The sequence below is a fragment of the Cannabis sativa genome, chromosome 1, assembly GCF_029168945.1.
Source record: "Cannabis sativa cultivar Pink pepper isolate KNU-18-1 chromosome 1, ASM2916894v1, whole genome shotgun sequence".
In the NCBI taxonomy this organism is placed as follows: Eukaryota; Viridiplantae; Streptophyta; class Magnoliopsida; order Rosales; family Cannabaceae; genus Cannabis; species Cannabis sativa.
Window position 1 is genome coordinate 21,714,551 of NC_083601.1, and position 21,993 is coordinate 21,736,543.

The following is a 21,993-nucleotide window of genomic DNA, read 5'->3' on the forward strand; positions in this document are numbered from 1 at the left end:
CCATGGCCGACCACTCTTATAGACTTTATCATTTATTTTTTCATTATTTTAATGCCAAATAATTCTAACTTAAACCTAGGTGGTTACCTATAAATAGATAGTGATGGCTCTCATTCACACTTAATTCTGTCAGATGAAAAGTTGAGCCTCCTATTCTTCTCTCTATAGGCCGAACCACTTCCCTTCTCTTTTCTTCTCTAAATTTCGAACCTTGAGTGATAGAGTAGTGCCCACACACATCAAGTGGTATCTCAATCATAGTGTGTAAGACTGTAGGAGATTCCAAACAATAAGAAGGAGATTCAGCATCAAAGGAAGGAGAGAAAGAGATCCAGGTTCAGATCTTGGTGATGCTCTGCTACAGAAAGGAATCAAGGGCTAGAGATCTGAACGGAAGGAGTCATTATATTCCGCTGCACCCAATGTAAGGTTTCTTAAACTCTTATGTGTTTATTTCATTGTTTTAGAATTCATATTAGGATGTTAAAGAAACATACTTGTTAGTAAATCTAGATCCTGGTAAAATATTTCCAACACTTTGACGTTGTTTCTCTATCGAGTCTCCTCTGCCTGTGACCTCTCTATCGAAAATGATCGGTGCTACTCCTTCCACGTTTGATCCTTCCACTTTTGGTGTGCTCGGCTCCGGTTACGTTGTCGATCTTCCCAGTTCTGGAATGATTGGAAAAATATCTACAACTCCGTTCGTTTCTTACTCTACTTCGACATCGACATTCATGGCATCTCAGACACATATAACTATGCTTCTGCCATCTTCTTCATCTGCTCCGATCTTGGCTCTGACTGTCCCACTGATGACTTCCATTCCTTCTGGCACCACTAGGAATCCAACTACAACCTTCACCTATCTGCCTGTCCAAAATCCTTTCCTTGATGGTAACAATCCTTTTCTTTGACATCAATGCCAAATGCCTTTTACTGACAACTCTTTGTTTACTGTTAATCACGACTTACTTCATGTCATTTTTTATCGACCTTTTCATGATGAACGTACTCCGTATCATCTGGGAACTAAAGATCACCAAAATCACTTTATTTCTCTTGACTGGTCAAGAAAATTTACAGTCATGGTAGCGAGCAACTTTGATCAATATTGCTGCCAAGAACAAGAATCCTTTTATTGAATGTACTATACCTCGTCCACCACCAAATGATTTCTCTCTTTCCTCTTAGGATATTTGCAACAACATGGTTATGTCATGGATTCTTCAGTTTGTGTCCCGTGAGATCGCTGCTAGTATCATGTTCAAAACCACCGCTCGTGAGATGTGGACCAACCTTCATGATTGCTTTAATTAAAGCAACGATCCCTATATTTTACAACTCAAAACCTCCATCAACAACGTTAAACAAGGTGATAACTCGGTTACCACCTACTTCACCCAGTTACAAGCTCTTTGGGATGAGCTCAATGAATATCAACCAAATATCCCTTGTACTTGTGGTTGTTCAACAAGCGCCAGTGTTGTCTTGGCAACACTGGCGTTGTTCCTGCTACTTCAACCAAACCAAATCCCAACCAACCTTACTGAACCAAGAAACCTCAACTTACCTGTTCCAACAGCCTTAAATTGGGCCACCTAATTGAGAAATGCTACTTCCTTCACGGCTTTCTCCCTGGATATGGCGACAAGAAAAAGACCACCACTATTGCTCGGGCAAATCACGTATCTGTGACCACCACTCCAGACCCCTTTACGGTTGGTTCTTCTCTACTTCATCTTGATCAACAGTTGAATTCTCTTCTCAATCAACAAATTCAAGGCACTCAATCCACCAATAAAAATCTCCTCAATCAACAAATTCAAGGCACTCAATCCACCAATAAAAATCTCCTCGTGGTTTTTAACATCTTCGGCAATAACAATTTTCCCCTTTTTTATGGATAGTTGATAGTGCTACTCATCATGTATGTCATTCTCTTTATTGCTTTACATCTCTTAATAAAAATATTATTGCTAACTTGGTTACTTTACCCAATGGTCATCAAATTCACATCAACAAATTTGGAACTGTGAAAATATCTGACCAACTTATATTAATTTATGTCTTGTATATTCCAGAATTCAAGTTCAACCTATAAAGTGTTAATGCTTATCTTGAACATTGTGCCAATAAACTCACCTTTACTTTTGATCAATGTTTGATTAAGAATTCTTTCTTGACTTCTACAATTGGGACAACGAAGAAAGTTAGACAATTGTATTTCTACATACATGATCATCATTTTCTCACTACGGACATTTCCTTTTTTTGCAAACACTACATGTAACTTGAAGGATCCATGCCATTTTTGCTTTGGCCATCTTTCTATGAACATTTGTACTATCTTAAATAATCATTTGCAAGTTTCTAAGAAACCATTCAATTTTATGTATTCCATATGTCATTTTGTAATACAAAAGTGGCTTCACTTTACTTCTAACAATAACTTTGCTACTTCTTCTTTTGATTTAATACATCTTGATATATAGAGTCATTTTCACATTACTAATATTGAAGGATACAAATATTTCTTAACTATTGTTGATGATTATTCTCGCTATACTTGGGTGTACATGCTTACTTCTAAATTTGATGTTTCATTCATTATTCTTCAATTTTTTTCTCTTATTGCAACTCAATTTTTAGTCAAAAAGTTGTTCGATGTGACAATGCTAAAGAATTAAATTTAACAGCCTTCTATGCCACAAAAGGAATTTCAACCAATAATTCTTGTGTTGGTCATTCTCAACAAGACTCTGTTGTTCAGCAAAAACATCAAAACACAACTTAAATATTGGTAGAGCCTTATCATTTTAATTTCATTTATCTTTACCTCATTGGAGTTATCTTATTTATAAAATTGTTTACCTTATAAATCTTACTCCATCTAAATTACTTAACAAAAAGACTTCTTTTGAGATCCTCTATAATAAAGCTCCCACTTATGACCACCTCAAAGTTTTTGGTTGTCTTGCTTTTGATTCAACATTGGAAACCAAACGACACAAACTCTCTCCAAGATCTCGCCCTTATATCTTTATCGGTTATCCTTTGGGTATGAAAACTTATACTCTTTTAAATATTGAAACTCAAGAGATCATTCAATCCATAAGATGTTTATTTCTATGAAGATATTTTTTCACTTTTGGAAACAAACTCTAAAACCTCGATAAATGAACTATTCTCACATTCTTTACCGCCTTTTACACGACAGTCACATACTCCTTCCAAGGAAAATTCCCCAGTTCCCAACACTGATGAAACTTCATCTTCTTGTTTGTCAACAACACAACTAACCCTATTCTTGATGAAGCACCATCCACACCCAGGAACATCCCGACTATTTCTCCAATTACTTCAAAAATAGGATGAACATTATCCAAATCTAAATGTCTTTCTGATTACATTTGCAATACTACTGTTGTTTCTTCTACTGCTAACCCTATTTATAAATATTTGTCTTATAATAAGTTAACGCAACACTTTCGAGCAGCGGTCCTTGTTGCCCATTCACTAGTTGAACCCACCAACAACAAAATTGTAGTAAAAGATCCCATATGGCAAAAAGTCATGGACACTAAAATTGATACACTTGAAGCCAACGATACTTGGATCGTCGTCACTCTCCCTGACAAACACCATGACATTGGTTGTAAATGGGTATACAGAATTAAATACATTGCTGATGACTCTATTGATCGATTCAAAGCACGATTGGTTGCCAAAGGCTTCAATCAAAAATAAGGTATTAATTACTTTCACACCTTTGCCCCAGTTGCAAAGTTTAATACCTTAAAACTACTGCTCGCCATTGCGGCCATTAAGAATTAGTCTTTGTACCAACTTGATATCAACAACGCCTTTCTTCATGACGACTTAAATAAAACTGTCTATATGACACTCCCTAAAGGATACAGACCCAAGGGATAAATTCCCCCAAATGTTATTTGTAAAGTAACCAAAAGTCTCTATGGTTTGAAATAAGCCTTTAGACAATGATTCACAAAAGTCAGCGATTATCTTCTATTTACTGGTTTCACTCAATCTCTCTCGGACCACACCTTGTTCATTTAAAATGATAAAGGCGTCTTTCTCGCTCTTTTAACATATGTTGATGACATTGTGGTTACCTCCAATAATGATGTTGTTATTATTTCCTTTTAAACAACAACTTAACTCAGTATTTCAGCTTAAGGACCTTGATCCTTTACGTTTTTTCTTAGGTTTGGAGATTGGTCGTTCTTCCTCCAGAATTTCTATCTCTCAACGACCATTCACCTTACAACTTTTGACTGACACAAGTTATTTAAGAGCTTTCACTGCTCCCACTCTAATGGAACCTAACATTCAGCTTTCATTCGATGTTGGAAAACTATTAGAAAATCTGAAAATCTACTACAACCTCATTGGTAAACTCATTTACTTAACAATTACACGCCCAGATATTTCTTTTGCTGTTAACAAGCTAAGTCAGTTTTTATTCAATTCCAGAGCTCCTCATCTCACTGCTGCTCATAGAATATTACAATATCTTAAAAGCACCTCTGGCCAAGGGCTTTTTTTCCCTCAACATCTTCCACTAACTTATTTGCTTATACTGAAACTGATATGTTAAATACAAACTTTTATCTTAAGATTTTTTCAAATGCCGATTAGGCTTCATGCAGTGACACTAGAAGGTCCATTTCTGGCTATTGTGTCTTCTTTGGTAGATCCTCAATCTCTTAGAAATCAAAAAAGCAGTCCACCATCTCTCGTTCATTCGCTAAAGCAAAATACAGGGCTATGGCCAATGCCACTTGTGAGATTACCTGGCTATGAGCCCTCCTTCAAGACTTTGGCATCCATCACAAAGATCTTGAAATCCTTTATTGCGATAATACATTTGCCATCCACATTTTCGAGAACCCCGTATTCTATGAACGAACAAAGCACATCAAGATTGACTGCCATGTCGTCCGAAAGAAGGTTCAAGAAGGCACACTAAAGCTAATTCATATCACTACTAAAAAAATATTATTGATATTTTTACCAAACCTCTTTTTTCGTGACTTTTTTCATACACTTGTAACCAAAATGAACTTAAAAAATTTATATATTTCGTCTTGAGAAAGGGTATTAGGTTTTTGACCCAATACATTCGGCCCACTTCTTCTTTCATGGGCCCATTCCCTTTATCTCTTATATATATATACTTTATCTTTGTAACTTAATATGCATTTCAAACGTGAATATTATATAACAGATACAGGAGTTCCTTCATGCAAATAAGATTAGATATTAATTTACACCAATAACAACATACCACATCTTTTGGTGTCCCTTAGAATTTCACTTCTATTTTTCTCTTAAAAAAATGGATTTGATTAAGTAATGGCCTTAAATCTTTCAATAGAATGTAGATTGCGTTCCATCTTGAAAAACAGGCACCTAAATTGAATTGTTATATTTTAAGTAATGGCCTTAAATCTTTCAATAGAATGTAGATTGCGTTCCATCTTCAAAAACATGCGCCTAATGAATTGTTATATTTTATAATTTGATTGTAATTTTGATTTGGAGTGATAGAAAAAGTTGAAATTGATGATGACGAGGAGGAGTAACCGTATAAGGTAATTTCATTCCTATTTGATTCTTAATCTTAGCTAGTTTGGTTCCGTACGACTCATGCTGAAACATCTATGGTGTGAAAAATATTCGTATATACGTGTAGCAATGTAATACTATACTGCATCTGCATGTATTTTCTCATTCAGTTACATACTAAATATCTCATATCTAATATTTTTTTTACCACAAAACAAGTTATAAACAAATTGGAATATGCCATTACCAAATCACTATAATTTTTTTTTTTTTAAAAGCAATTAAAAATGAGAGGGTGAAATAGGTGGATACAATGAATATTCTACTTCTGAATGAGATACTTTCTTGTAAATATCTCACTATAAATGCATGTGATGTGAATTTTTTTTCTACACCTCCATTAAATACAAAATAAGGGGTATTATAGTCATCTCAAGTCATGACTACTATAACTTCTAATTAGACTGTGCCTACTAGTACTGCCCTAACAAAGGGAGTAGTTCCTTCTATCAGATTTGATATTGATGGGAGCAATCTTAGCCGTCCAAGACTATTATCAATTCTTCAATATAAATATAATAACAATTTTTAATGTATATTGACTCATAATAAATAAGCATAAGCATAGTAGTTCCGAAAAAAATATAAATATATTATTTTTAAATTTATCTCCTGAAGAATAAAAAAATGTGACAAGCCCTTGGCACATTGTACTCGTAGTAAATTTACTAATTTATTTATTTTCATTTTAATATTAATATAAATAATTATTCTCTTTTTATTTTTTTTTTGGAAAATATAAATAATTATTCTGGTGATTGATGTTTTTGTATATTTGTTTGTAATATAGTGCTGTGTGTGTGTCTCAGAACGAAACACTGAGAGAGAGCACTTGGCTTTTAACTTCAGAGGACGACTCAGATTGCCCAAAACTTGGCGTCTTTGAACGGTTTCAAATAAATAACTCAGAAAGAGAGAGAGAGAAGAGAGAAGAGAGAAGAGAGAGAAAGAGGAGAGAGAGAGATCGAATGCGACCCTCTATTCCATTCGCTTCTTCGTCTTCTTCACCATTACATTAACAGTTACTGTACCTATTAGTTCTTGAAGAAGAAAAAAAAACAAACCCAACTTCGTATTTGCTTAGATTACCATTCTGAGCTCCGTTTCCAGTGGTGGGTTCGCTGAAAAATCGAGTCTTTTCATTTGGGTATTCGATTTTACCATCTGGGTCTTCTTGCTTTCTTTCCATGGCGGCCTCTTCAGTTACATCTCCTCTCTGCACGTGGCTCGTTGCGGCGGCTTGCATGTCGTCGGTCACGTGCGATAGGGACCATTCCTCTTCGACCCCATCTATGTCTCGCTCTTCAAGGAGACTCAGCAAGTGGGCTCGGAGAAGGAAGGTAGTAATGGCTCAATGCAGTAGTGGGAGCTCTGAATTCAACAAGAGGGGATTTTTGATTCCGTCCTTTAGTGGATCCAGCATTCAAGGTCTAATGAGCTCTTGCCTCGCTTTTGAGCCCTGTAATGACTACTACAACTCCACTGGACTCTCTTCTTTAAGCTCCAATGGATTCTCCTCGCTCTTCAGATCCAAGGATGTTGCCCCTACCAATCGCAGACAGAGGCGGATTAACCGAGCTGCCTATTCTGGTATTTACTTTTCATCAATGTTGTGCTGTTTTACTTTGCAAGCAACTGTATAAATGTGTATCTATCTATCTATATATATATTTTAATTCGTTTCTTTCTTATTAGTTCTGATTGTGCCATGTCTTTCATTTTTTCATCTGATTGTATTTTAGAGAAAAAAAAATTCGAGACATTTTCAGGTCTGTTTGGTTTTTCACGGGGCCCGAGGCTTGGTTTATTGTTTGCCCTGTGTTTTGCAGTGTTTTATTTTGGAGCTACTCTAACTAAACTACTATAGTTTATATCTAAAAGAATAAACAAATCTTTGAAAATCAGCTCTGCAACTTGAGTTACATTTCATTTGACATCATAGAGAATTGAAGAAGATTTAGTATTTTGTTTTCCATTGGGTACCTTTCTAAAAATTTAAATTTTAACTCTAGTGAAAATTGTATTGGCTTGTGTATTTGGAAAAGGTTTACCTGTCATGCAACCGGGTTTGGATACTATACTAGTGACATGCTGTGTATTGAAATAGAATAAGGTTGATGCTGAAAGGTTTACCTTTTGCACCTTTCAATTTCAGGGGAGACAGTTTCTGTTGCTGTGCAACCCACCGAGGAGGTTACTGCAAAGAAGAAACCTTTTACAAAGCAGAGGCGAGTAGTTGTAACTGGGATGGGCGTGGTGACTCCCCTAGGTCATGAATTAGATACCTTTTACAATAATTTGCTTGAGGGTGTCAGTGGCATAAGTGAGATAGAGACCTTTGATTGTGCTCAATTTCCAACGGTAAATCATATAGTGAAAAATGTCTTTAGCTGGTGCTGGCTCTATGTATGTATCGTTTTGATTATTTTCTTTCTCTTCAGAGAATTGCAGGAGAGATAAAGTCGTTCTCGACCGATGGATGGGTTGCACCAAAACTATCCAAGAGGATGGATAAATTTATGCTCTACATGCTTACTGCTGGCAAGAAAGCCTTAGCTGATGGTGGAATTACAGAAGAGTTAATGAATGAGTTAGATAGGACTAAATGTGGTGTTTTGATTGGCTCTGCTATGGGTGGCATGAAGGTAAATTGATCATTCTCTGTTTTTATTGTAAACAATAAGAATAGAGACCAGATTTAGGACTGAGTGAACTAGTAAACATAAAATGTGTGAGATCTTTTCCCAATAAGCACCAAATTGTTATTGGCTTCACTTTTGAACTTTCATGTGAATAACATAAAGTAGCTTTATCTCATCTCTCTGTTCTTATTAGAGTGTGATTAAATATCAAGCTAATTTATTATCTAATATTGTTTTTGAACAGGTTTTTAACGATGCAATTGAAGCTTTAAGGATTTCATACAGGAAGATGAATCCTTTCTGTGTCCCTTTTGCTACTACAAATATGGGTTCTGCCATGCTTGCAATGGATCTGGTCAGCTTGAATTTGATATTGTTGCTATTTCATTGCATGTCCTGACCCTGATGATTGCTAGAGTTTTGTAGTAACCACTTTATACAATGAATTGCAGGGATGGATGGGTCCAAATTATTCAATCTCTACTGCTTGTGCTACAAGCAACTTTTGTATCTTAAACGCAGCTAACCACATCATTAGAGGTGAAGCTGTAAGTGTTTGGCCTCTATTGCTAGTTATTTGCAAAATTTATTGTAAGGTTTTGACTATGTAATTATTATTGTGAATAATAGTATTACTTAAACTTTGATGCAGGATCTGATGCTTTGTGGTGGCTCAGATGCAGCAATTATACCTATTGGTATTTTTTTCTTCCCTCATATTGCATATTTGTCATTTCTACTAAGAATGGTATTCGATTCCTGACCTATTACCTATTGGTATTTTCTTCTTATGGCAAATGGATTAATCTTAGTTTTGTACCACCAAACTCAATGCAGGCTTGGGGGGCTTTGTGGCTTGCCGAGCACTTTCACAACGAAACAGCGATCCAACCAAAGCTTCACGTCCTTGGGACACTGTAATGTTTTCTTAAACTCTCCTCTTTCATGCTCTCTACAGCCTATGAACATTCGTTGCATGTAAGAACAAATTTAAAATATTAAGTTTGAGGAACAGCCATTTTTAGTTTGTGTTGCAAGTGAAGTAACTTAAATAATGCCTTGAAGATTAATTTCGCCAGAACTATGCATCATCTGTTCACATTTTAAACTTTGTCGTAAATAAGTCGGGTTTTTTTGGATAAGAAATTGTAACTACTAACTTGTGAGGCCATAATGAAGAATATGGATTTAAGTTTCTTAACTGCTTTGTTTCTGAAAATTTGACAGGGGAAAAGAAACCTTAATCCTGGTTCTTTTACTATCTCTCATTTTCTCTTTGTCTCTCTCTTTCATTCTCTCATAAGTTGTGGTGGTCATTATTGAACAGAACCGAGATGGATTTGTCATGGGGGAAGGATCTGGAGTTTTACTTCTTGAAGAGTTAGAGCATGCCAAGGTATTCGTTCAACTCAATAAAAAAACATGGAAACTTTGATTCTGCATTTTGAAACTAGCACTTTTTGATTTTTGAGTCTGTGTTCCAATTTCCACGAATGTTTTTCAATTTTGCAGAAGAGAGGTGCTAAAATCTACGCTGAATTTCTTGGTGGAAGCTTCACATGTGATGCATACCACATGACTGAGCCACATCCTGATGGTAATTTGTTTGGTCTAAAATAACAATCCTCTTCACGAGTATTTTGCTTATATACGTGTACAGAAAGACAATTTTGTTTAAGATAACAATCTTCTGTCATCAGTATTATGCATGTGTGCATGTACATGGACAATTTTCTTGGTTCTCTATTGTTGTCATATGTGCATCTACATTAATGCGTATATTTTGGGGGGACCAAGTTCCAAGTTAATTTTTACATGTTTGGTGGATTTTTTTGATGAGAATTTAGAGTTTAATGTTTTTCCCACCTACATTAGGGGCTGGTGTAAAGCTCTGCATAGAGAAGGCGTTAACTCAGGCTGGAGTAGCCAAGGAAGATGTAAATTACATTAATGCACATGCTACATCCACACCAGCAGGAGATATTAAAGAGTACAAAGCTTTGGTTCATTGTTTTGGCAAGAATGCAGAGGTAATTTGATTGCAAAATACAAGTAACTCGCCCATTTTTTTCCGCCCATCACTAAACTAAATATTCTACCTCTTGTAGATAAAGCTAAACTCGACAAAATCCATGATCGGTCATCTTCTTGGTGCATCTGGCGCTGTGGAAGCTGTTGCAACGATTCAGGTATTAATTTACATGATAGTTTCAATTCAAATAGTAAGAGTAATGATTTTCTGGTTTTCTTCATATGAAACACTAGTCTGCTTGTAGAAAGTTTTTGACTTCTTGATTGGATATGCAAATGTGTATTACACCTTTGGTTATAAAATGGTGGCTTGTTTGGCATGATATTCTGTTTCCTTTCCGCAGGCGATAAGAACAGGATGGGTTCATCCAAACATCAACTTGGAAAACCCAGATGACGGTGTGGTATGTAGCCTTATCCCAGTCTATTTTTCAGCTAACATGATGTCCCTTTACGATGCTAACAAGATTTTAACAGTTGTATACAAGCATGTGATTATATGATGTATTTGAAGAAATGCCCCTTCTTTAATCGTCTTAGGGATCTCTTCCTTCATTATTCTAAAACTGTTGAAATTATGCCCTCCCAGATTGTTCCCCTAGGGACAAACATACCCATTCATGTGATTTGAAAAGTCTGTATATATTGACCAATGCAATTAGCCTTGGGGAGACATGCATGTTGGTTAGAATACATCTCAAATTTTGCGCTTCATGGACCACCAATTTTCTTCAATATTTTTCGCAGTAGTTCTCAAAGTCCAGGCATATATACCTCTAGATATTAAGGGTTTTTGTGCTATTACAGGATAGAAATTTGCTAGTGGGATCAACTAAAGAGAGGCTAGACATTAAAGTGGCACTATCAAATTCATTTGGTTTCGGTGGTCATAACTCCTCAATCTTGTTTGCTCCTTTCGAATGAAACAGACCCAAGTGGGCTACTACTACCTTGATGTAATCACGCACAAGGTATGATCCTAAACCTGTCTCCTATTCTTTTCTGAAGAGACTGGATGTGTATATTGATGAGCTACATGTTCAATGATTTAGTGTTGGACTTTCAAAATCGTCAAAAAAGGAAGAACCATGAAGATTCATGATGAATATCATAGATTCATAACATAGGAAAGCATGAGCTTATTTTACGTAGGGAAAGCTTGTACCTGAAACTACATTATGTCTTGGGTTGTGAAGTGGATATTAATAATGGGATGGCTATGTCTTGCAGTTACCGATAGAACGCATTTGTATCTGATCTTCTCTTTGGTTGGAATGGGTGCATACTACTACTACTACTACTACCATGCTAACCAAATTTGGTTCCACAGCCACAAGGAATAGAAGTATCAAAGACAAACCATGCTGAATGGAAATGAGAGATACACAGCTCACAATATTTTACCCATTGGAACATTGTTGTCTAAAAAATTTTCTCTTTCCTATTTTCATAAAGTAGAGCCCATACAAGGCTTGTGATCTAATCGATGTTAGCTATGTGTTTGGACTAAAGCTAATATACAATACTGGTTTTTTCCTTGGTTTTTTGCTTCCTTATACAGGTAGATGGCCGATCAGACTAAAGGCAGTTATTTTGAGAAAAGTAGGAAAAAATTATGACATCCCAAAATGCACTAAACAAAACCATTTCTTTCCTGTTTTTTTTTATCCTTGGAAGATGAAACCATCTGATTTACATTCATTTTATGGTACATTTATGTTCTTGTATTTGGCAAAGTTCAACAAAAAATCAAAAGCAGAACACTATTGAATGAAAGCATCACATTTCTAATTGAAAAGCCAACCAACTCAAATAAAACATCATGGAAAGATAACTGAGTTGAAGGAATACTTTCTTTTCTCTACAAGTTTTCATGTGAACATATCTCAAAACACAACACATTCCTCGGACAACATTATAATTACAATGTGTACTCCAAACAAGTAAAGAAAAAAAAAATTCTTTCAAAAAAATACAAGTAAAAAATTAATTAATAACCACACATTCGATGCAGTTGTCAAAAATTTGAGTACCCATTTGTACTCCAGTAACTATTGGTAAACTGAAAAGGGAAAAAGAAAATTACAATCTTAACAGCTCTAATTATTTAATAAGGCATTTGATTCAAGACAATATGATTTCACAATGGTGCCTCACTTGCTTTTCTTCTTACCACTTTTCTTGGCTCTTCTTAAACTTCAAGCCTCCAGAGGACAGCAAGCTAGAGGCACTTTTCCCTTCAAGCCTCTTTGTCATCTTCACCACACTAGCCATTCCTTTCTTTGCAGATGCCCGATGTTCTGGTCTGCGGCTCATCATCTTGCGATCAAGTGGCCAATATGCATATGGTTCAAGTTTGTCTTTCTTCTGCAAATCTCCACCAGCCTTCTTGTTAGCATACTCGTTCCCTGTGTAAGCCCATCCAGAGTCTGATGTCTTCTGCCGCTTCTGAGTTTTCTTTGTGCTTGCAGACCGTCTACTACCTGCTTCACTCTTCCTATCCGATTCAGGTTCAAAGGATTTTTCCATTTTCTGGTTTCCTTCTTCTTGAATTATCATGCGTCCATCAGCGTCAAATTCTGGCTCATTGTCCGATACATTTTTTCGTTTCAGGTTTTCTGTTGATCGAAGAGCTGATCTTGTTCTTTGTCGATCAAGCAAGTCAAGTGGCTCGTCATCTTCTATTTGACCAACCAAATGCCCTGGCAAGTTCTTATTCCCTCTAGCTCTAGACCTGAAAAATAAGTAATTAATAAGTATTAGGTCTCAAGGAAAGATCAGATAGTCAAAAAGTGATTACAAGATGAGAGGATGCAACTATATGGAATCCTATCATTTGGATAGTAATCTAAAAACCAACTACACAAATATTTTTAATAACGCAGTTGTGCTTGCCAAAGATGAATTAACAAAACCGCAGAATCAAAAAAAAAAAAACCGCAGACTCTACTGGCTAAATTTCTAAGCATTAATTGTCAGTTTAAACATTCTGGGGATGGATTACCAATACCAACCCTCTGATTTTAAAATAACAACTATTGGACGTACTTTACTGAAATCCTTTATTTATTGAAAATAACATTCTTGGGATGTATTACCAACCCTCTGATTTGAAAATAACAACTCTTTACATACACCAAAATATTAACAGCATAAAATCACAACTGACCGCTTTAAAGATGCTTTAGATTTTAATTGTGAGGAAGCCTTTCCCCGCCTGCCAGAAACTGTCTGGTCATCCATGTACTCTAACTCACTATTTTCCGTTTCCTCATCACCAAAATCAGAAAATATTTTGGTATGGTTCCACCTGCTCTGCCTGAAATGGTATTAAAAGAAGAGTTAGATAAGTCTAAGTGAGCAGTTCCACAACAGCATTTTCACAGCATTTTTCCTTCACATACTTCACAGTTAGATGAAAATAATCAATTTTTAAATTGGTTGGAGGTACTGATATGGAATGGAAAAAAATTAATTTTATTTCATTCCTTTATTTGGCTGTATTTAAAGTATTCTAATGTCATTCCATCTTTTTACTCTACTTTGGTGGAATGCTATTCCATTTTGAAATAGAAGGAAAAACCATTACAATGCACAATATGAAAAAATTTAATAATTTTTGCTATACATTTTAAATGTTATTCCATTTGTATACCTAATCCTATCCCTCTCATTCCTATTCCTGTGTTTTCGTTCCTACCAACCAAATGTACCCTTGCTGTTTTTCTACCAATAACAATATTCACATTACTCAAATGCACAACTTAAAAATTAGTCCCTAGGGTAAAAGATACTTCGATGGCTTTGTATAGTTTCAACAGTTGGAAAACATTGAACAGATGCATTTGTCACCAATAAGTTTCCTGAGATACAAAATTTCATAGCACATCATAACTGATAAAAATTAGTACCTGGATGTAGTGGCTTTTGAGAAATGAGATTTAGCTTCTTCAGACGGAGCAGCCAGTTTTTTCTCCTTTCGTTCCTTGATCTTAACAAAACAAGTTTTAAACATCTTACAAATATGTTTGGGAAAAATTAGTAACGTTAGAAAATTATGTAATTAAGTATACCTTTCGTATATTGGTAAGGAGTTTCATGTGCTCTTCAGGCATCACAGCCTTAACAGCATCAAGTCCACATTTTTTCACTAGCATTTCCAATAGAAGCTTAACCTGAAAACATGCAAAATGACCAACAAGTCAAGAATTTGTACCACTAGTTCAGTAAAGCACAAGCTTAAGGACCGTCATATGTCATCAAGGAATATCATGCTGGGTCAAACCTACCTTAGCTTTGAAGTGTGTTTTAGTATCATCTTGCCACATCATCAAGCCTTCAACCATGCCCTTCAAGTGTATTTGTAGTGCCTCAGCTTTTGACTTAGCCACTAGAACCTTCAGTAAGCCTAAATTAGCCTGCACAATAAAATTATTAAGCAATATTTAGACCAAAAAAAAAAAAAAGAAGAGAGAAAGCAAATAATATATAAGAAACAATAACAACCAATTGAAATGTTTAAAAGAATAGTCATCATTTCTGTAGACGAAAAAAGAAAATCTGGGACAAATTACAGGCAAATAACAAATCCTCTATAATCAAAGTTTAAACTATAAGATTTAAAAGGCCTTTCAAAATTGTTCGAATTATACAAAGATGAGAGGAAACAAACTTTGACTATTTCTCTGTTCTTTCTCCGAAGGAGTAGAAATGTGGATGGAAGCAAATTGCAAGCAGTCGAAACAAGATCAGAAAACTCATAAACCAATCGTGCCAAGCCTTTCACTGCAGCACTTATCATATGAGGAGTCTCCCCAGCCAAGCCTCCAGCTACCTGTGAAATTGAAATAGCAAGTTTTTTATTATATGGACAATGTTACCTAAAGACCAACAATACAGGTCACCCAGAAATATTACACAGTTAAAAGAGAATTAACAATACCATGTTAAAAAACTGATTCAAGTTTTCTCTTTTTCCCCCTTTATCTTCATCTCCAAAAGCATGGCCAATCTCGACAACAATATCATACGCTCTGCTTCTTGTTTTTTTATTAGCCTGCAAAAGTAAACTTAGTTTTCAGAAAGGTTGCAGTAGTACTAAACAATTCACATCATGATGGTAAAAGAGAGTGAAAAAAATCCCAAACATTTTCAGTACCTAAAATGACACACACACAAACAAAATGCAATATGCATTTAAAAAATATGATACCAAATTTACGCCTACATAGCACCTGCTGTATCATATTGATAAACTTTCAAGACTTATCAAAAAGAATGGAATGCAGACATCACATGCAAAAACAGACCACAGATGTCCACATCTGTTGTTTACAGATCATATGTAACAGTAGAACTAACATGGGTTTGATGAAGCCCAGATTAGTATAAGTTCACAGTTTCAATTAATTTAAAAAAGATATGAACATTACCTCTTTAAGTGCAAGAATTATTTCAGTTAGGAATGATCCTATGATGTCACGCCGCCTCTGCTCAGTATTGACCTATAGACAAGGGCACAAGTTTAAGGAGTGAGGCATATATACTTCTCAAATTCAAACCTAGATCAATTTTGTAGTGAAAGATTTTATGATACATTGGTGCATCTTAAATTGATAATAATCATTTACAGACCTTGGATACATGAACTATCAAAAAGTACAGACAATCAAGCCTATGGCGTTTTGCAGAAAAATTGCATGAAGGCAGCACTTCAATCATAAGTTGAAGTATTTCATCAAGCTTCGAAGCAAGGAATGCATCACTGGTCTGCCAAATAAACAGTGCAACAATATCGAGAGTTAGTAAACTGCAATTCATTTATTAATAATAGAGTCCATGTGATAGCAGAGATGACAACTTTCACATACAGATGTTAAAATCAGTAAACCATGAACCCATTAGATGTCATAGAATGTAGCTATGGATGAGCATGATTAGCAATTGTGAGTGATATTCATTACTCAAAAAGCTTTTTGCATACCTTGAGAATAAGTGACAAGACTTTGTAAGCCTTCTTTTGTATTAATCCTTCACCATCCTGCAGTCAGAGATAGTTAAGCTACTGCTTCATTTCCAATTAATAGAGAAAAGGAGCTCCCTCCATAAACAACCAAGCCAAGAAAAGCACAGGCAAATGGACATACCTGAAGTGCAGGCTTTATCGCAGTGAATAAAAGCTTAACCTCTTCAGAATTTAAACCAGGTAAAAGTGAAGCAGCCAGGTCAAGAAGTTTCCCCCTGTAATTAAGATACAGAAGTTACTAAACTAACAGAAACTGCAGTTATCTGTTTTGAAGTCACGAAATATGTTCACAAAGACCCAAGTTATACAAACGAGTGTACATCAGACTGGAGATAACAAGACAAGAAATGGCAAAAAATAGAGCAAAAAGAATAAAAATAAAGAACCTCATAGCTGAAGGGGAACTTTCATCTGATGGCTCATCAATGGCCATGGAATCAGACTTCTTTGAATATTCTGCTTTTCCAGCATTTTGAGTGACCTTCAAAAGCTTTTGCATTGTGTTTTTAAATAACCTTGACACAACTCCTTTATCTGATATTGAAGCAAACTCACCTATAGCAGACTGTTTTTGGAAAATGCAAAATATATAATTAGTCCAAAATTTTATTATCAATCTTGCCATATATATGCAACAAGTTAAGCAACCAATGCTCTTTAGAAGGCAAGAAATTCTAGATATTGCTAGGCAAATCTAGTAGGAATCTGAACCGCAAACCATGGTCCAAACTAGTAACCTACCCTTGGGGTCAACAATTGGTTCTAATAAAAAATAATGATAATAAATTTGCTCTGCCACATGCAATGTTTTGAAAGGCGGAAACGGGTTCTGAGGCGCTTGCCATAGTACCACGAGGCGTAAGCCTCAACAATAAGAACAAAAAATTCATAAACATTATCATAAAATTCATAAGAAAAAACACATAATTTCATAATAAAGTCATAAAATTCATGAAATTACTATAGCTACAAGTCTTAAAATATAACTAAAGGCATAAAAGGTTCAAAATTAAAATCCTAATTAATAGACAAATGATAAATTTGAAGTCTAAAGTTTCAAACATAAAGATTAAAAGACACATTCCATGTTCCAAGGGAGAGAGGAGAGCCTTGTGTTGGTGTTGCTGCTGTGTGAGTGAAGAGAAGGGAGAGTATCGTGCAAGGCAAGTCGTGGAGGATGATGGAAAATGATGAATGTTTAGGGTTTTTTATTTAGTTTTCGGCTTTTAAAATTTACAAAATAAAACTCAAAATAGCCCAAGAAAAGTTCAAAAAAAGCTCAATTAAACTCTTTTAAAAAGGCTCACTGACCATTAAAAAAAAAGGCCCACTGAAACTCTTTAAAAAAAACTCAATTAAACTCTTTAAAAAAAGGCTCAAAACAACTCAATTAGCTGAGGCATAAGCCTCACACGCCTCAGAGGCTTAAGCCTCAAGGCGTACGCCTCACAAGGCCGAGGAGTAAGCCTCATGGACAATGACTGAGGCCTCAAAGGCGTTTTTTGAACACCTCGTTCCGAGGCGCGCCTCAAGGCGTACGCCTCAAACACCTTTTAAAACATTGGCAACATGATTGTTATGTCCTACCCTTCACGAGTTAATGGTTTGCTTTAAGAAAATGGATATCTCCAGTGGCCCAGATAAATGCCATCAAGCACAAATAAAATTTGGTTCAAACAAACCAAATGTTTCAAAGAGATAGAACAAGTACCTGCAAAGAACCTCCATCATCTTTTCTAGATTTGAGAAAAATAGTTGATAGAACAGGCAATAAGTCACGAGCAGATTCCTTCAACGCACTTAAGTTATCTGCTGCAACATGTGGGGTGTAGTAAGACATCACACGTTGTCTTGCAGCCGGTTCAGTGTCATTCAAATCAGATTCATCATTCTTATTTTCCAGAATTTTTTTATTCTGTAAGATAAGACTCTGCAAACTAGAGCATATTATTCCACGAATATCAGTTTCTTCATTAAGGGCACTGCACAAATCTTCCACCAAATCCTTGAAACTTTGGGCAGTATCAAAAGGATAGTTGCAAAAGGAAGGCAACAATGACCACAAAGAGTACACAAGTGCATCCACACCCCTAGAAGAATAAACACGGCCTTGAAGCTCAAGCTGACGCAAAAAAAAAAGTAAATAAATAAATAACAAATTTGAAAAAAGATCACTAAGAAAACAATGAGCATTTGTATGAAAAGTTGCAAACCTTTTCAGATTTAATTTTCATCTGTCTAACCATATCCAAAATCTCCATAAAGTAACTTAAGTGAGCACCAATAGTATACTGCTTCAGAATTGGAAAGAGCCAAACATTCACCTCTGCTAGGTCTTCTGCCTCTAAATTAAGAGGTAGAAGTCCCAAGAAAGTTTGAGGACCCATTGCACCAAGGGCTGTTCCAAGGCATTCGTGGAGCTGAATTGTAATGAAATCATTAATTGAAGCTACATAGATATAAACAAACTAACAAACAGCTAACATCGTAATCTTTCTGTCTTTTTTTCCTTTTTCTAAGATCAAAACAACGTAGTGAATCCAACTTAAAACAAGAAACACCAAATTTCACAGCCATTATAGACCCAGATGAAAGCATAAAGTACTGAACAACGAGAAATATGAAAGACAAGAACATCATGGCTATAAATTTTATAAGATCTTTGTAAATGTTAGTTTACTGACAAACATGTTAAAACAACAGCAATATCAAATAAAGAGATTCAAAGCACTGGTCAAAAACTAAAGAATACATTCACGGAAAGACTCTTCCTTCTTGTTTTTCTCATCAATAGTTAGTTTTCATTTGAAAGGACAAAAAAAAAAGTAGATCACCACATTTGGAATTGAATGCCATCAAATCATGTTTGCAAGTTTGTGACAAAATTTTAATTAAGGATGACAGTCCCTTGCTGATATATAGCTTGTAATAGTTGAACTAAACCATACATAAAACAGAAAAAGGATAACGACAATAAATAGTCTACTAAACTTGAGGATTTAAAATAACAATCATACCTGTTTCCTCTTAGAAAACTCTTCATCAGGCAACTTCTGCATCTCTGCCATGCTCTTGAGAATTCCCCTCATAAGATAAGAAGAATCAAAACCTGCAAGAAGAATTATTTATAAACGTTTTCTCCATAAACTAGATTTAACAAAATCAGAAAAGATGATTTAATAGATCACTAAAAAAACACAGAAGTAAAGGATAAAGCAATAATATTACCTAACTTATCAAACAGTGATGAAATAACTTGAAACGAAGGGTCCAAAACATCTAAGTAATGATATCCAAGTAAGCTCTCTATAATTGAGCACACTTTTTCAATGATGGTTGGCCCAGACGTCCTGGAACCCACACTTAAATTCATCAATTTAAATGCATCCACCCCCTCCTTTATCAAGCTTTCATCGATACACTTATGTATCAAACTCTTCAATGTAGTTACGGCTGAATGTGTAGCTTCTTCATGTTCAGAAACTAATATATCTGCCACAAAATTCCACTCTTAGAAAAGTATTACAATGCATAAAACCCAGCAACATATTAAATTAAAAACAGTTTAAGCTTGAAAAAAAGTTCAAATAATCAAACTCTGAAAAACCTCTGAGAGCATTGAAGACTACAGGAAGTTTAACAATGCAGAGCTGTCTATTACGAGAATAAACTTTGACCATTCCAGCATCAAGCAAACGAGCAGTGAATGTCAGGGCATCCACTGAGGTCTGATTAGAGGTGACAGAAAGAGCTAGTGAGCACAACACATCAAGCAGTGTCTTAGAAGAAACCTCAGAATCTGGATTGAGGCAGAGCAAAAGCAAACAATCTGTTATGTGCCTTGATAATTTGGGGTTATGCACTGCGAGAAGAGGTTTAAGATGTTCGAGTATCTCGGTTGTGTATTTGGATGGCATAAGAGGAAGACAATCTTTCAAAGCGTCCAGAACATGTAGTACCTCCTGGGCTCCTCTAGGACCATCACTGCTGTTTGGATTTGAATCCATAGCAAAAAGAAGAAACCTTTTGAATAAAACAGTAAGCTCTTCACTTGCTTGAGCTCCCAAAGATTTCCCTCGAAATTTTTCCAACACATGACGAAGACACAACTGAACTTGCCTTCTTACCTGTTACAAACCCAATTGGGATACGCATTCAGAACCCGAAACTACATTGTTTAATTTGAAATTAAATTGAAAAACACAATATTTGAAAAAAAAAAAAAAGGATAATTGACCTTAGGGCGCGAATCGGTGACGAAGTTCATCAAAATTCCATACAACTGAGACACGTCTGACCAACTAGAAGCCTCTTTGATGATTAAAAAATGTGTAATGCATTTCAATCCAGCGATTATGGAGCCCATTGTTGACGATGACAGCTGAAGAACACGAACCATAGGTCCCGAAATCAATTCCTCTTTCTTCCTGACGACAGCAACAGGGACTCGGGGAAGGAGAAGCGAGAGAATTGTGAGGAAGGACTCCACAACGTGACTCGGTGGGTTGGGCTCCGATAATAAACGATTCAGTGACGACCACGTAGTACCGAAGTAGGCCACCGGGGAGGATGGCATGTTCTGGTCCTTAAGCTCCTGGGACATGGTGCCTATGACCGCGCAGAGGTTTTGGTGCTCCTCTTGAGTGGAGTCACTGAATCGCGCGAGGATGGAGTTGCAGAAATCTCCTTGGTCGATGGGTCCGTCAAAGGGGCTGGTAAGCCCCTCCTCTAGCTCAATGCCTTCCATGGTGAGTAGCCTTAGGAGTTGCAGAGAAACCCTATTTGAACTAGGGTTTATGGACTCCCAATGCGTGAGCAAATTAATGAGATAAATTAAAATTAAGGTGGTATGATGTTAAACCCTATTAACAAAGTTTAAACGAAAAAACAAAACCAAGTTATATTATTATACTCACCAGATAAAAATAACGTGTATTTTCTTGATAAATTTTTCTAAATAATTATTAATAACAATTAAAAATTTATATTTATAAGTAATTATATCAAAAAACAATATATCTTTTAAAAAGTCAATAAATAAATAGAATTTATCATATGAACTATGATTCTTGAGATTTGCCTCTAAATTTCTTTTTTTCAAAAATTATAATCTAATTAGAAAAATTGTTACAAATATGTCTTTAATTATATTTTTACTCATTTTTTAAAACAATTAGCATAAAGGTGAGATAAATGTAGTATAGTTCAAGAGTAGAAAAATGGAAAACTTTGATTTTAGAAAAAAGAAAAAACAAAAAAAGTCTAGAAAAAAAAAATTATATGTATGCTTTTTAATTTTTTTTAATATTACGTATTATAATTTGCTGTTAATTATATATTAATTTTACTGCAATATTTTTTATTTTTTAGAAAAATATCACATTTTTTTTATTTTCTTAAAATATAGTAATAGAAATATATATATTTTTTTATAACTACAGTGACAGTGTCACAATAGTGACTCTTTAAGAAACATAAACACACATAAACACGTTTTTCATTTTACTAATGTTTATAAGGAAAACAATAATATAAAAGTATTTTTTAAAAAAATTTGTGTATTGAGTAAAAAAAATAAAGTTTTTTACACCACATATTGAAATTTCAAAAAAAAAAATCATTTTTATTGTGGGGCGAAATTTT

The 21,993-nt window shown here is 35.2% G+C and overlaps 2 protein-coding genes across 3 annotated transcripts; one reads left to right on the forward strand and one right to left on the reverse strand.

Moving 5' to 3' along the window:
* Window positions 1-6,286: 6,286 nt before the first annotated feature.
* LOC115705186 (3-oxoacyl-[acyl-carrier-protein] synthase II, chloroplastic) lies at window positions 6,287-11,868 on the forward strand. 2 transcript variants are annotated; one of them, XM_030632437.2, is made up of 15 exons: window positions 6,287-6,311; window positions 6,462-7,242; window positions 7,808-8,013; window positions 8,094-8,297; window positions 8,539-8,649; window positions 8,747-8,842; window positions 8,947-8,992; window positions 9,132-9,211; window positions 9,622-9,690; window positions 9,807-9,891; window positions 10,170-10,324; window positions 10,403-10,483; window positions 10,670-10,729; window positions 11,133-11,296; window positions 11,378-11,868. In XM_030632437.2, exons 2-14 carry the CDS (start codon window positions 6,840-6,842, stop codon window positions 11,247-11,249), a joined length of 1,713 nt encoding a protein of 570 aa, XP_030488297.2. In that variant the 5' UTR covers window positions 6,287-6,311; window positions 6,462-6,839; the 3' UTR covers window positions 11,250-11,296; window positions 11,378-11,868. The 2 variants fall into 2 exon arrangements, with proteins under 2 accessions (XP_030488297.2, XP_030488296.2); XM_030632436.2 differs by lacking the exon at window positions 6,287-6,311 and having other exon boundaries at window positions 6,426-7,242; window positions 11,556-11,868.
* A 292-nt stretch (window positions 11,869-12,160) lies between these two features.
* On the reverse strand, window positions 12,161-21,209 carry LOC115705185 (uncharacterized). Its single transcript, XM_030632435.2, has 18 exons — window positions 20,588-21,209; window positions 19,958-20,477; window positions 19,579-19,842; window positions 19,368-19,459; window positions 18,564-18,770; window positions 18,062-18,472; window positions 16,737-16,915; window positions 16,472-16,565; window positions 16,309-16,365; window positions 15,960-16,094; window positions 15,758-15,829; window positions 15,268-15,381; window positions 14,998-15,159; window positions 14,615-14,743; window positions 14,399-14,500; window positions 14,237-14,316; window positions 13,495-13,644; window positions 12,161-13,059 (listed from the first exon to the last, which is right to left on the reverse strand). The coding sequence occupies exons 1-18, from the start codon at window positions 21,095-21,097 to the stop codon at window positions 12,495-12,497; spliced, it is 3,843 nt and encodes a 1,280-aa protein (XP_030488295.2). The 5' UTR covers window positions 21,098-21,209; the 3' UTR covers window positions 12,161-12,494.
* Between the last annotated feature and the right edge of the window lie 784 nt (window positions 21,210-21,993).